We start from the raw sequence: 16,106 nt of genomic DNA on the forward strand, positions 1-16,106 counted from the left end.
GTGAAATCTGTGGAGCAAAAGGGTGTGATTTCAGCTTCAGTCTGCTAATATTTTTAAATGCATTCTGTCATGGGCCACCTGGGACTCACTGAGCTCAAGTGAAAAACCTTGTGGTTGAAGCCTAAGAGTGCTAAACTTTTCTTGCCCATAGAGCTTTGAACCTTCCACTTCTCTGGCAGCCTTTCAGATCCATGGGTTCTTTGGATTTCAGTATGATTTCAGGGGGCTTATTACAGTCTAACTATTAAGTTTTATGTATGTAATTCTTGGCTCATGTAAGAGGGAGCTACAGCACATGTCATGTTAAATATAAACAAGAATCAAACAAATCTCTAAGTAAAGACTGATTAGAACACAAGAAAGCTAAAGAATAAACATATCACTTATTGATGTCGCTGCAATAACCAGGAATTGCTTCTGTAATTTTGTCACACATGTATACAAGAGTAGATTTTGAAGCTCATAAAATCATAGTTCATTTTACCACCAGTCATATGCAGGTTTTAATTCAGGACAATAATGTTTAATCTGAACTGACAGTGCCAATTTTCTGTTAACATGTGAACAGCTCACGTACATTTGCAGTGCATTTGAACCTTACTGAAAGAGACTGAATTGGGAATTCAGTACTATAATTATGACTTTCAATACAACAGAACTTCCCTGGGTGTTTACTAGTATAAAATCCACAGGAGCAATATTTTTTATTGAATGTGTTCTAGATATGGCCTTTGCCAAAAAAATACAATTTGACTTTTCCAATGATACGGCTCTTTCATATGAGCAAAATTCCTTTTGTCAAAAGCATGGTAGTTTTAAAAATCAGAAACAAAGTATACCATGTTTTAAACATTTTAGCATCAGGTCTAACATTGATTCACTGGGTTTCTGAGATCTCCAATATCTTTATAGGAATTTTTTCTTAAAAATAAATATTGAAATTACTTAAACAGGAGTAATCCTATTGATTCCAAAGAAATTATTCATATTAAAGTTCTATTGATTTGGGTCCCTTAAGCATTGATCATATTAGGATTGCCAAATCCTACCTTGGCTGTTGTGGGGGACTCTATTCATGAGCACTTTGCACATGCACGCTGCATTATGACATTACCGGACAGTGATGTCACTGTGCAGGGCACATTGTGCTGGGGATGCTCTAGGATTCGAGTTAAAACTCTATGGTACCATAGAGTTTTACCCCAAATGCTAGAGTGGCACCAGTGCGTTGTGCCATGCATGATGATGTCAATTCTGGGTGATATCATCATGCCAGGCACTTAGTACAATGACAGTGCTCTTTGGGGGCAGGGATTCCCCTGGTGGCTGACTCCATGATGGAGGGATGGGGGCCCCCAAACTGGGGGATCCCCCACCCCCAGTGGGAACTTGGCACCCCCTGTTCATACCAAATATATGAATGAAGCTCATATTCTGTCAATCACATCTGAAAATTTGGTGAAAATCACAGAATGTAGCAAGCAATCAGGTAATTAAGATAGATAAACTGATGCAGTACAACAGGGGTGGCCAATGGCAGCTCTTCAGATGGTTTTTGCTTACAACTCACATCAGCCCCAGCCAGCATAGCCAATGGCTGGAGCTGATGGGAGTTGTAGGCAAAAAACATCTGGAGAGCTACTGTTAGCCACCCCTGCAGTACAATGGTGCCAAAACCAGTGGAATAAAACAAACTGTGTTTGTAACCTGCAAGACAATATTTTTGCAAATATCATAGAAACATTCATCAAGGCTTTTGACACAGTCACTCACATGGCCATTACCCCATAAAGCTTAATAAAGATGAATTAAACTGTCATGCAAATTATATGAGTTAACAAATGGCTGATAGTTGCAACCAACTAATCAAGACCAAAAGATTATGTTCCAAACTGTTTTCTTGCAGTACTACATAGAAGAAGGAGGAGGAGGAGGATTATACCCACCCTTTACTTGGAGTCTCAGAGGAGGATTTATACCCCATCCTTCACTCAAAGTGCCTTATAATCTCCTTCCCTTCCCTGAAAGGCAGGTGAGGCTGAGAGAACTGTTACTGACCCAAGGTCACGCAGCTGGTTGGATGTGCAAGAGTGGGGAATCAAACCCAGTTCTCCAAATTAGAGCTCGCTGCTTTTAAACACTACACCAAACTGCCTTAATATGTACAGATTAAGACTCTGAGCTTCAACAAGAACAGGAAAATGGGGAACTTCTAACTGAGAAGAGGAAGTATCCATAGTTCAACTCCAAAGCGAAGAAAGTAAAGCTACATGGGAAAGTGAGCTGCTGTAAGTATTCTGCAACCTCACCTTGGAAGAAACAGTGACATGCGTGCCAATACTTAGGTTCTTCCGCATATGCACAGATCACTGGAAACAGGGGAAATGTTTGTGCAGTTGCTAGTACTAATGCAGAATAGAGTTTGTGGTGGCATGTGCATTGTGAGGATGTAAGATGATCTAAGAATTCTATGAATCAAAAAACATAAAACAGACTTACCAAAACAGGAATTTAGAACAAATGAATTTGGGTGAAGAACAAATGTTTCTATGAGCAGATCAGGTGTTATTTCCTGAAGCTGATATGAGAAGAAATCTAGATTCATTCAGATGCCCCATAGTCTCCCTGATGGAACGCCACATTCTTCTGGACTAGGAACCTCGCTACACCGACACCTGCTTTCAATCTGACACTCAGTACCTTTCATATTAGGTCAGGAAATAACATCTCATTTGCTTAGAGTGATGGCATCTTGTCCTTCTATCCTCACAAGTGCTTTCGTTATTTCTTCAGCAACTCATTAATCCTCATATTAATCACCCTATTCTATATTGCTAGCTTAAAATATGAGGCATTTTCTATTGTCTTGTGTGCGAAGCTTGCGTGCTTGATTTTTTATAGCTCTGAAATTTAAAAATCACTCAGAAACATGTGGATATATATTTAGCCTTACGGTGTTTCTGATGGTCAACATCATAGTTTTGTGTAAAGACACGTAGTCAGAACTTTACAAATCAAAATCTGATTCAATACACATGTATTAATATTATAAATGCTATTAATCAGGACTAAGTTATTTCCAATTTGTGTGAACAAAAACCTTCCAATCTGGTTTCAGTTTCCTGGCTGGGCAACAGGTGGCAGGGGAGGGCAGTGAGGAGAGACAGTGATTAGGAAAGTATCTGTATGGCATGGATATTGAACAGCCACAAGAATTTGCCGCTGTGCCAAATGAATAGAACTGGCATTTCTGTGCACAGCACTTCCACTTTCTGCCAGTCATTTGACCGTTATGTCCTCTGGGGCTGTGCCTGCATGCTAGGCACCCAGTGACAAACCTTTATTTGTAACCAAAGGCAAGAATGATTTTGAATTTGAACTGCATCTAAAATATTCTCCTGTCTCTGCGGTTTGGCAAACAGGACCACTTGGGTGTGGGTACAACCTGTAGATTTCATTCCAACTGGCATCATAGGATGACAGATGTAGCTCTGGAAATGTGTCTCTCACTGAAACCTATGGAAACTACTTTGGATTGAGTAATGCAATTAACTTTAACTGTGTTGTTAAAGAAATTGGCTCACTTTTAAAAATTCAGAAAATCTTACTACCTTTTTCTTTGCACACCTCTGATTTCTTACTTTGCTGCACCCACATAGCCCTCAATGCCCCCAAGAAAAGTTGCAAGTATACCATAATCGCCATCACCACTTTTACAGTCTGAATGTTCAGGTCTCCTCTGACCACCAGGACATCTTAATGGATCTCATGGCTAAGTTTCCAGGTAGCACCCATAATGCCCAGATCTTTGCTGCATCCAGCCTCAATTATCTGGCCAGAGGGCAAAGGATGGCTCTTGGGTTAGTATGGTGGGCATGGCTGGGCAGACATACAGCAGAAGACACCATCCCTGACTCCTCATGTGCCATTCCCTTAGGAGATCAAAGGTATCCCCTGCTGCTATATTTGCTGAAGCCAGATCCTGAACATGACCTGTTGGACTGTACAGCCTACAACCAAGCCCGCTGACAAAAACACATGATCATTGAGCAGGCATCCAGCCAGTTAAGATGCAACTCCAATGCCTCCACTAAACAGCAGTCACAGAGCTATGCTGCCACTTGCAGTGGTGAAGCAGTTTGTACCAGGCTCCACAATATTGCCATGAGGCAATGCCTCCCACCTCCTCTTGGTGGGGTTGATGTGGAGGGTCTGTGAGCTGGGGTACAGGACCCTGAGCTGTCACTGGGGGCTTCTGCAAGGCAGGACCTTAGGGGCCATCTTGAGTGGAAGGATGTGTAGGCATACATCTGGTAGCAGAGGCATCCTGATGGCCCAGCTGGCAGTTGGGGGGCCTCTCCTCCCCTCAGCCCAGGCAAGGTATGATGGACCCACAGGTGGCCTGCCCATGATGCCTGAACTCCACCGTGGTGTGGGGCACCATTGGCCCCATATGGACTTCCCCCAAAATGAGGGCTGCATCCTCCCAGCACATGCCCCCATTGGAGTGCCAGTGGAACTGACAGGATAGTCTGCTGCCCTTGAGTGCATTTGGCCAGGTAAAGGATTCAGTCAGGTCTGTAGATATGTGCCTGTGGCCCAGCTGCTGAAGCCATGGTGGCTTCTGGTGTCCAGAAGCGTTGGTGAGGTTGCTGCCATGGGGGTCATGTGCATCTGAGACCCTCAAACCTTCCCCTCCCCTCAATGGCCTTGGCCAGAAGGTGGTCTGGCCCCGTCAGTCATCCTGTTTTTCACATTGCTTAGGATCCTCTGAAAAAAGGGAAGAAATGACAGTGACTATAAAGTCAAGATTTCCACCAGGTGAGATGATTAAGCCATGTATCAGTCGCACCTCTGGCTGGATGGCTGAGGTGTAACTTCTGCAAGCAAAACAGAGAAAGGGGGATTGTGGATGGGACTACACATCTATGCAGATGACCAGTTCCTCCATGGTGCAGGCCCCCTGTGTCCACTCCACAACAGGAAGATGGTCCTAACTCTGTGGGCACTGGGCCCTAGGATGCTAGTTTCTGGAACCTGACTCCCAATGAGCAGTGACAGCATTCATTGTCATGGCTAGACCAATTCCGCAGGGCCTGCAAGACCATCCTCTTTAGGCAGGCCTTCCTAGACTGCTGACAAAGGATGGCCGAACGGATGATCCAACAAAGTAACTCTATAGTGACCCTTGCCATTATATAAATATGTAAATGGATAAACAGCGCCCGGAACATCTCTGCTGCTGTTAAGTTATAAATTATATAAACTGGATTAGTCTTAAGATATGTATTTAACTATGTATAATTTTAATGTCGTTTTTAATTATTGTATACTGTATAAGGTTTTATTGAATGTTGTTAGCTGCCCTGAGCCTGCCTAGGCGGGGAGGGCGGGATACAAATAAAATTTAATAATAATAATAATAATGGCTGCTGTGTTTCTTGAAGGTCATCTGAAAGGGTGACAAACATATTGCTAGCAATGCCCATTGCTAGTGCTGTGGGCAGCCAATGTGGCCCAGTTGCCACAGTTGTTTGCCATTCAAGCCAAATATTTGCATACTCAAATATTCCCTGAGGTGGCTATGCCCTCTGAAACTGATCATATCTGCTCTACAACACTTTCAGCTATTGGCCGAACCTCACTGTGGTGGTAGGCCTTTATGCCAATGGCTTTGTTCCAACAATGAGTTCAGCACTGTTTATTGGGCCACACAAGTTCACTGGGGTTGGCTGTCTCTTCCAGGGCCACTCCAGAAGTGACCACGCATGGCATTGCCCCTGTGGAATCCTGCCATCCCAGGACACTTCTCCCCCTTCTTGCACAAGGTGAGTTGGCCAACCCACCAATTGTGCCTGTGCACTATATGGCTGTAAGTAGGGGAATGGGAGCTTTGCCTTAATCTCTCAGTCCATCTTTGTCAGTTTCTGTGGTTGCAGTCTTGCCAGGATGAGGCCTCTGCTCCTGTTGTGTCCACTGGGTCCTTGTTGCTTCCTCAGCCCTCTCCTGCCATGGGTCCCCAACAGACACAAGGTCCTCAGACAGACACAGTGATTCAACTTTATTAAAGGAATACAGGGATAATGGAATTGTGATACCTGTGACTGGTATCCTGCTTGGTCATTTGCTGCTAGGGGCAACTCCTTGATGGCAGCGGGAAGGGAATGACCAGGATGCTGAATAGGGTTGCCAGGTCCTACTTTTGATCTAGGAGGCTCTCAGATCCTTGCTGGAATCTTCTGCCCCACATGGTTTGTGCATGTGGCAGGATGACATCATCCAGATGTTATGTCATCACACTGCCAATGTTGCATGGTGACACTCTAGGTGTTGGGCAAAACTCTATGGATCTGATCCCAAATTTACCAGAGTTTTGCCCAAAACCTAGAGCATTGTTGCACAATGTCAGTAATGTGATGATGTCACTTCTAGGTGATGCCATCACGCTAGATTTCGGGGCATTTGCAGGTGGGGTTCCCCTGCCAGTCAGCTGGCTGGCAGTAAGGAGGAGCCCACAAAAGCCGGGGAACCCATGCTCAGATTGGTGGGCTGGCAACCCTAATGCTGGATGTGTCTGGGTGCTTACAAAGGGAGGCTTCTGCTATGGTGTGAGCATTTGATGGTGTTTCAGCTGTGTGGCTGGAGTATTGCCTGTCTGTTGAATCAGTACCTACATACATACAAAATATATGCAGGAGCAGCTGGCAATGTTGAATTGCAGCAGAACGAAGGGTCATTGGCAGTCTCACAGGGCCCTCCATGAGGCAAAAGGGGCACCCCATTTGATGCTCTGATGCTGCAAGGGCCCCCCCAGGTGACAGTTTCTGCAGTCTCCTCACCTGAGTCGCTGTCCTGTCAGTACCTCCCTATTTATCAGCCCCATAACCAGGATTTGGAAGGTCAGGGGGCCTTTAATTTTTTCAGGAGGCACTCAGCAGCCCCAACCCATAGCCTTCCCTTCCAGATGCTCTCATGGTCACTCCGAACTACCATCAAGCTGGCTGGCGCCCTGCACAACCTTCCCTTTCCTCCATGCCTCTCTTGTCACTGCCACCCTCCCTTCCCTGCCACTCAAATTGTGTGGGATGGGCAACAGAAGCAGTCCCCAGCCTCCCGCATGAGTGGGAGGCCAGGATTGCTTCTGCTGGTGGCCTCGCATGCTATTTGAGTGGTGGAGAAGGGAGGGCGGTGGTGACGAGACTGATAGTGCTAGGGAGGGAAGGTCATGGGGTGCTGTCCGGCATGATAATAGATAGGATCTTTTCTTCCCTCCCTGCTGCTCCCATTGCTGCCACCCTCCCTTCCCCACCACCAAATAGCGCATGAGGCAGGCAACAGAGGCAGCCCCCAGTCTGCCACGCAATTTAAAAGGGCATGGGCCATCTGCTTATCAGCTGATTGCAGGCCCTTTAACTCACACGGGAGGCCAGGACTACTTCTGCTGCTGGCCCTGCACGCTATTTGAGTGGTGGGAAAGGGAGGGCGGTGGTGACAAAAGTGAAAAGGAAGGAACAGCAGACCCTTCTCTTCCCTCCCTGTCGCTCTCGTCACCACTGCTCTCCCTTTCCCACCACTCAAATAGCATGTGGGGCAAGCAGCGGAAACAGCCCCCAGCCTCCCATGCAACTTCTCTTCCCTCCCTGTCACTCTCCTTGCTGCCACCCTCCCTTCCTTACCACTCAAATCGCACATGGGGTTGGTGGCAGAAGCTATTTTAATGGCAGGGGATGGAGAAGGATGCAGCAGAGTCAGGAGACCCCACCCAGAAGTCAGGGGGCTGTACCCCCACAGGCCCCCTTGTAGCTATGGCTCTGCTGCTTATAGAAGAGGAATAGCATTAGAAGCTTCACAACATACTGCTCCTGGATGGGAAAGGGTGTGACCATCATGTGGTATCACCCAGCACATAAGTTGATGGTGTTTGCTGGTGTCATGATCTCAGGCCTAGTGTAGCCTACTGGGCAGGGAGAAGCTTGCCTAGGAGTAGATATAGGGGCTTATATCTCCCAGAATTCTTTCTGTTCCTCTGGAGGGAAAACTAGCCACGAGGTGGTGGAACCTGAGTGGAAAGCATAAAAAGTCTGGCTGGAAAGGAAGTGTGTTCTTTCTAGAGAGACTGCAGACAAAGGGGGAGTGCTCTCGAACAGCTGCAGCAGGAGGGTTTCCTCACTCAAGGAGGGTGAGTCTTCAGTATTAGAGGAAGGAAAATGTATAGTCGGATTAGGGCTGTTTGTTTATTTGCACCAGGGCTTTTTTTGAGCAGGAACGCACAGCAACACAGTTCCGGCTGGCTTGGTGTCAGGGGGTGTGGCCTGATATGCAAATGAGTTTTTGCTGGGCTTTTTCTACAAAAAAAGCCTTGATTTGCACCAACCTTTATTGTTTCTTATTTAACTGTTGTACTTATGTTTTACTACCCACTTGTTGTTCTGGAGCAGGGGAGTCAAACATGCAGCCTGAGGGCTGGATCAGGCCCCCGGAGTGCTCCTATCAGCCCCTCGAGCAACTCATTATCATCTGTTTTCTCCTCTTTCTCTTGCTTTTTTCTGCATCACAGCTCGCTTTGCCAGACTTACTCAATCACATAGGAGCTATTTTCTCTCTTGGTTGACCAGCACATGAATCAACTTATGTACAAAAGCTCACAATGCCCAGCCATTTCCTGTTTTTCCCTGGGTCTTAGGCTCAAACCATTGACCATGAGATTTCTGTAATGAATGCCAATAAATCAAAAGTTTCCAAGTTACAGATACACACCTGAACAGCCTACTCAAGATTGTTACAGCACAGACATTGTTTCCAGATTTTGATGCAATAATTCAGAGCAAGAGGTGTCAGTTATCAGAGACTGTTAAATAAGCAAAACATTGCAAGTGTTAACTTTTATGTATGTGTTTTTTTAAAAAAATCTTTGGTTGCGTTTGTCTGTGTCCTTTTTAAAGTTTATATCTCTGCTACCTGGCATTACATTTCATGACACACATGGCTCGGCCCAAGATCTCATTTATGTCAAATCTGGCCCTCATAACAAATGAGTTTGACACCCCCGTTCTACAGCTTGTTGTTAAACTGCCTGGGTCCTCATGTCTCTTCAGTCATGGCTAAAAGGACTTGCAAATAAAGAAAACACAGGGGTTGGGTGGGTGCTCTGGGCCCTCTCAGACACATCCTTACCAGAGTGGTGCCAGCCAGTAGAAGGCCCTTCCTGGTCACCTGCTTTGGCCAGGGGGGTGTTGTCACCTGACTAGGACAGCAGTTCCATCCCTGGCCATCACAGTGGCTCCCCTCATTTGGCAACTGCCTTAGGCTGGCTTGAGGCACCTAACCGTCTGTTACATAGCGTCTATATGGCTGCTGGGTTCGAGAGGGTGAGATGCCAGTGTGGCTTGGTGCCACTGTAGTAGGCTCAGGGCAGGTGAGGGGTAGGAGACTGAGAGGCTTGCTTACCTATTCACATGGAGTTGCCCCTTGGAAGAAGAAGACTGCAGATTTATACCCCACCCTTATCTCTGAATCGGAGACTAAGAGCAGCTTACAATCTTCTATATCTTCTCCCCTACAACAGACACCCTGTGAGGTGGGTGGAGCTGAGAGGGCTCTTACAGCAGCTGCTTTCAAGGACAACTCCTGCAATAGCTATGGCTAATCCAAGGCCTTTCCAGCAGCTGTGAGGAGTGGGGAATCAAACCCGGTTCTCCCAGATAAGAGTCTGCACACTTAACCACTACACCAAACTGGCTGGAATTCAGGAGCGACCTCCTGGAATCATTTATAGAGGGGGACTATGATTGGATCCCAAGGAGGAGCACATCTGGAGCAGGTGAGTGTGAGAACTGAGTGCACACTCTGTCAGCATCCTGAGAAGGTCCTATGGGTATGGCTGCAGCTGGGAGGGGGAGACAAATTTGAAGTTACCATGGTTGTCAATGGGCTATGACACCATTTTGCCAACTCAACTTTGCACCTGCTCAGAGAGGCATTCCCATACTGAAGACACCTGGAAGCCATCTAACTGCAGCCATGCTGCCTGGAACATCCACTTCTATGCTGGTGGTAAGGTTTGTGCTGTTGCTCTGCTGCCATGCAAGTGTGGCATTCCTGCACCAGTGGGACTCAGAAGCATCGTGCTGCTAGTGCCCTGTGCCAGCATAAACTGCCCTAATGTCAGGTTAGGGGTCAGCCAGGTCCCCATTCCAATTCAGCTCCTCCCCCATTGTTCTTTTAACCTGGATCTGCACACAGAACTTGTCTCTCATATAAATAAATGCAGATTTTGTGGTCTGAAAGCACCATGTCCATATCTAAGCACCCCCAGCCACATCCGTTTGTTGGATTGTAACATGGGAGTTTACTCCCATTTCTTCCAAGAAATATCAAACACATGTATTTACAGAACAAAATTTAAGTTCAGTGGCACCTTGAAGCTGCCCTGACCTGGATAGCCCAAGCAAGTCTGATCTCATCAGATTTCAGAAGCTAAGCAGGGTCAACTCTGGCAAGTATTTGGATGGGAGACCTCCTTGGAATACCAGAGCCAGAAGGACAGGGGCAGGCTGTATTCAGCCACCTCTCTAAATGTCCTTCATGCCCCCAGTTGTGGTCAGTCACCAGAGGTTATCATGACTGTCCAGGTATGCACACAAACATAAAAAATACAAAAAAACACAAGACCAACAAAATTTAATTCTCGGAATAAGCTTTCATGTGCATGCAACATTTCTTCAAGAACTTTTTTCTATTTGTTCAGATGTTGTTCTGTTGCTTCTGACCAACATGACTACCTACGTGAATCTTTCTACATGCCCTTAACAGTATCCTGTTGAATAATCACCTATTAATATACTGCAGGATTTGTTTTTCATTGTACTATAGCTTTAGAAATCATACTCAGAAGTTTGGCATTCAAGACTTCGAGTCAGGTACAGTAAAGTTCAGGTTTCTGGATCATTTCCATTGCAAGCCTAATTTTTCAGCTGATAATAATTGGCAAATTTACTATGTTCCAGAGCTTTCACATAAGAGAATGGCTATTTTGGATCTTGGTCTTCTTCCAGGAAATAACTGCAAAGAAAGCTCATTGCACTAGTTTTGAATTCAAGGAGAGTGAAAATTATAAACTTTCATTCATAACAAAATTCTTCTGAATCTTTTTTCAAAACTCAAATTTACATGAAATTATCTGTGGAGAAAGCTGGAATTTGTCAAGGAAACTTTTCTAATGCTGTAGATTCCATATACAGCAAATGTTTAAAGGTGACCTAAAGGTGACTCAACTTGGACACATGAATGTGATAATGTGATGTCACATTTTGGATTTAAAAATTAATGACCTATCTCTGTAGACCTCTCTCGCAAAAGTGATGGCATGTTCACAAATTACATTTTTTTCCCTTCCTGACCTGACAGACAGAACCCAGCCCAATAGTCATGGATTGGACTTTTCTAACTCAAGGTTACAGACTGGCTGTCCTGGGCATGAGCAGAAGGTTTCTTGAGAGCCTGGTAGGATACCATAAATGATTTACGAATTTCATTCATCTTGGTAGGCCTACCCCAGACATCCTACCAATTAGTCCTTTGATTGGCCTGAACTGCAATGTTGCCAGACTGCCACAGTAATAGGGTTGCCAAGTCCAATTCAAGAAATATGTGGGGACTTTGGGGGCAGAGCCAGGCGACTTTGGGGGTGGAGCCAGGAGACATTGGGGGTGGAGCCAGGAACAAGAGTGTGACAAGCATAATTGAACTCCAAGGCAGTTTTGGCCATCACATTTAAAGGAACAGCACACCTTAAATGCCTTTCTTCCATAGGAAATAATGAAGGATAGGGGCACCATCTTTTGGGGCTCATAGAATTGGACCCCCTGGTCCAATCGTTTTGAAACTTGGGGGGTATTTTGGGGAGAGGCAATAGATGCTATATTGAAAATTTGGTGCCTCTACCTCAAAACATAGCCCCCCCAGAGCCCCAATACCCGTGGATCAATTCTCCATTATTCCCTATGGGAATCGTTCTCCATAGGGAATAATAGAGTGCTCAGTAGACATTTCCACCCCCCCCCCACTTTCTAAAGTGGGGGGGAAGGCCTCCAAACCAGGGAATCTCCTGCTCCCTCCCTCTCTCACACACACAAATACTGCATCTTGTCCCTGCAGAACTTTACTTGATCTGAAAACGAAAGCAAAACAAAGGGAGGGGCTGTTTTCTGACGCCCTTCCTGTTTCCTGCTTCCTGCTCAGCCTTAAAGGCACATATTTTAAAAACGGACCTGCAGGAGCTCTAAAACTGCATGGTGATTGTGGGGGGCGAGGCTTCCCCCGCCGGCCAGCTGGCTGGGGCGGGGAGAAGCCTGTAAAAACGGGGGATCCCCCGCTGGGACCTGGGGATTGGGAAGCCTACGCAGTAAGCATAGGTTGCTTACATAGAGAAATATAGTTCATATTAACTGCAAAACCCCAGAAATGTGTTTGTTGCACAAGAATTTGATGTTAACTTGACTGCATGAATATAATTTGTTATTGCATTAGTAATGCATCTGCACTAATCTGCATATTGTTATGACATCATGAGTTGATTTAAAATACTCCATTACCTTCATGAGTAAATGAAGTGCAGGTAATGTGTCTCCTTTGTTTTTGGTTATACTCCAGCATGACCAAGACACAAAATCCAAGGAAAGTTTGATTGAATCAACCTCAATTTCTCCTATGATAAATTAGGTTTTAATACATGTTAACATTTTCTCACTGTTTCCTAAGAACCTGAGATGTTGCATAACTCACCCAAAGTACTTGAATTTCCAATAACGAGAAATATTAAAACAAACATACAGTTGATTCTAAAACAGAGGAAAGTTTGCTGATAAATTCAATGGATTATTACTAAAATATATTCTTATGTACAAACTTCCTTTATGCTGCAGGATATGAAACGACCATTCAGCTAAATAGGAATCTCAGTTATTTGACACACAACATTAAAATTCCAGCAATGGAAATATAATTATGAGTTACAGATCTATAATGATGTAATTATACTGATAATCTTTAGCTCTCCGGGAAGTTGGATGCTGGAACACAGATAGGGGTTTACTGCATTCTGCAGGTCAGTGCTATTATTACTTGGGAACAGAACATGTGATTATGCTAACGACATAAAAGTCCCAAGCATTTTTTAAAAAGCAATTTAAACAAAGATTTAACAAAAATGTGCAAAGCTGAATACGCATATCAGCGAAACAACAAGAAAAGATAAATGTGAAATTAAGTTGATAGAATGTATTATTTTCAAAACTTTTGTGTTCCCAATTGACTTAAAATTTTAACTGATGGATGTTCTTATTATCTCTGTAATGTAACCATTCCATTCTACTAGTTTTATTATGAAATTCCATAATTCTGGGGAAACACTCATAAGTAATTACAAAATGTCCTACAAAAAGAATCATTAGGATCTATGAAATTGACCAACAACTTGGCAACAACCATGCATAGAATCACTTTCACTAGCGTAGGAAAACACACAAAGTATTTTCAGTCATTATGTTTCATTAGGTGTGTGGAGAATGTGCTCCATGTGATCTCCCTGATACATATGATTGCCATTTTGTCTGAAAGGGGCAGTGGATGCATTTTCAGCCTTGGTACATATGATCCCAAAGTCTAGAAAATCTCCCCATCTGTATGATAAAACTAACAGCAAGGCAGAAATCACCTGTGAGTAAACAACTAACAATTCACAGGACGGCTACACCTGCAACTATCACATGATAGCCTAACATGAAATTCTACTACATGTCAATCTATCATGCTGTACCATGAGCAAATAGTAATAGTCAGAGCTTTTTTGGTAGAAACGGCCCAGCAGGAACTTATTTGCATATTAGGCCACACTCCCAGATGCCACCATTGTTTCACACAGGAACTCATTCGCATATTATACCACACCCCCTGACACCAAGCCAGCCGGAACTGTGTTCCTGCTCAAAAATTTAAAAAAGCCCTGATGCTAGACACTCAATAGGAAAGTAAATTTGTAATGAAAATATATTCTACAGATAAGTCCCATTTGACCGGAGACAAATTAATGGAAGTTTCATGTCAGTGTCAAGTTTGGGAGAACATGCAGTGAAATAAGAAGCATTAAGACACTGTTCAGCTTTAATCCTGAATAAGAAACTCTAACCGTGGCTTAATCCTAACAATAACAGGTAACATTGTCCTAAATACTGTACTGCAATTGTATGCTAAAGAACACAGTTACTAAATCTACATCAGTCCTGGTGGCATTCAGTGGCAACACAATGAGACCTGATTGCTCTGCAATTTTTTTTTACAAAAAAAACCTGATAATAACCTTCAGTATTCTCCTCACCAAATGACATTCAAAACAATATTTTCACATGTGTGTGGGCTCAGTAAAACAAGACATTTCTCCCCAAAGGCTGCCTCTCTGGCAAGCTAACTAAATGATCACATCATGTTCCTATCGGTCTCTAGAAACAAACTATTAAAATGTTTGCCCTCTTAGCATCTAGAATCAAACTTCATAATCCAAACAAGAGGCTGGTACCCAGATATAAATTCCTTCATGATCCCCCCCCCCCTTTACCTACTTAGATTTATTTGATCAGAGAATCTAGGCTTGCAAGCTACAACTGCTTTCTAAACATTCCAAAATGTGCTTTGATGCCTCGCTTGTAATTATTCCCTGGTGTATAGGGCTCTGAGCTCACTCCAAGGTTCTTCCCGTACATGAACAAGAGGCCTTATTGCAAAATATTAGCATGTGTTTTTTCCAGTCACTAGCCACCTTAAGATAGAGACTCATTTGCTAAAGTTTAAAGGGCTAAAGCCACACTCTGTAATCACAAGCTACAGGGCATCATTGGACAATTCAACCTGTTCATACTGAAGTGTGATTTCAGAGCAATCTTACACTTCATCTTTAGCACATGCAATGCAAAGAAAAAATATTTTCCAGTCTATGGAACTGGGGGGGGGGGGAGAGAAAGATGCCAAATATATTTCACAAGCCTGTTAAGCCTTTACTGGAACCTAATCATTACCAGATGTTTAGAAGCAACACCAAGAACATCACGAAATGCTCCACCCCCCAACACACACACACTACTCTGAAAAACTGCATAGGAGATACAAGGGAAGGGAAGGAGGGAGTAAAGATAGGTGATCAAAAATATATGCTAAGGAAGACAGAAATTTCAGTTGGGTGAGCACACCGCTGTCCTGCACATATTTTTCTAATCAAAAAGTCTCCAAATGGGACCTGTAAACAACTCAGAAGAAGCTGCTGAGCTCCGACTTTTTCTTGAAGAACAAACGGCAGCTTTCATCCTTAGAGGACTAGAGCGGCGACCTCATGCAGCTCCAGTTTTACGCTCACATATTTGTAAAAATATTTGCGCCCACCAGAAGCAGGCTGCACCACATGTTCATCGCTGACAGAGCCGTGCTGTCTCCTCTCACGACCCAGATCCTCCCCACACACTTTGGGAACGCAGCCCCTCGCCCTGGCTCCTGCTTACCTTTCATGGTGGCACACGAAGTAGCCACATAGGAAACTTGCAGAGCCTGAAGAAGTGAAGTTTGTTCCGGAACTCTTTCAGTGGGCTTTCATGCCGGGCACCCCGGAGTTTCTGATCAGCAGAAGGACGAAACTTTAGGCAGGGTGGCTGTAGCCCTGAAGTCTCTCTCTCTCTCCCCACCTCTCTTAGCTGCCTCAGAGATGTAAAGTTTACACTCTCTCGACTGGCCTGAACTCACACGACCAGCCGCTGCCCCTCCTCTCCTTCCCTCTGTTCCGTAAGGGGAAAGGAGAAAAGGCTGCTGAGCAGCTCGCCCCTTCTCTGGTTCCCCCGCCTCTTTCACGATTTGGGCTGCAGGGGAGAGGCTGTAATAATAAACCCTCAGGCGAAGGGTAAATGAGGAGGAGGAGAAGTTCTGAGAGAGAGCTCCTTCCCTCTACAAGCTACCCCGTAGCCTCCCCAAACCCCCAGACTGTCCTGCGAGGCGAGAATGCCTCAGCTCTCAGCCGCCTTCCCTTCTCTTCGTGGGGTTGACTCCTCTCTGCCGGAGGCTCCTAAGGA

General features: G+C 44.7%; 1 protein-coding gene across 1 annotated transcript in view; it reads right to left on the minus strand.

Moving 5' to 3' along the window:
- The window catches only part of COLEC12 (collectin subfamily member 12), a 157,211-nt gene extending 141,320 nt beyond the window's left edge, over window positions 1–15,891 (minus strand). Inside the window, exon 1 of the mRNA XM_060243915.1 lies at window positions 15,546–15,891. Within this exon, the coding sequence (XP_060099898.1) occupies window positions 15,546–15,552 (7 nt within the window). The 5' untranslated portion in view covers window positions 15,553–15,891. The remainder of the gene's footprint in view (window positions 1–15,545) is intronic.
- Window positions 15,892–16,106: the final 215 nt, after the last annotated feature.

The sequence above is a fragment of the Heteronotia binoei genome, chromosome 7, assembly GCF_032191835.1.
Source record: "Heteronotia binoei isolate CCM8104 ecotype False Entrance Well chromosome 7, APGP_CSIRO_Hbin_v1, whole genome shotgun sequence".
In the NCBI taxonomy this organism is placed as follows: Eukaryota; Metazoa; Chordata; class Lepidosauria; order Squamata; family Gekkonidae; genus Heteronotia; species Heteronotia binoei.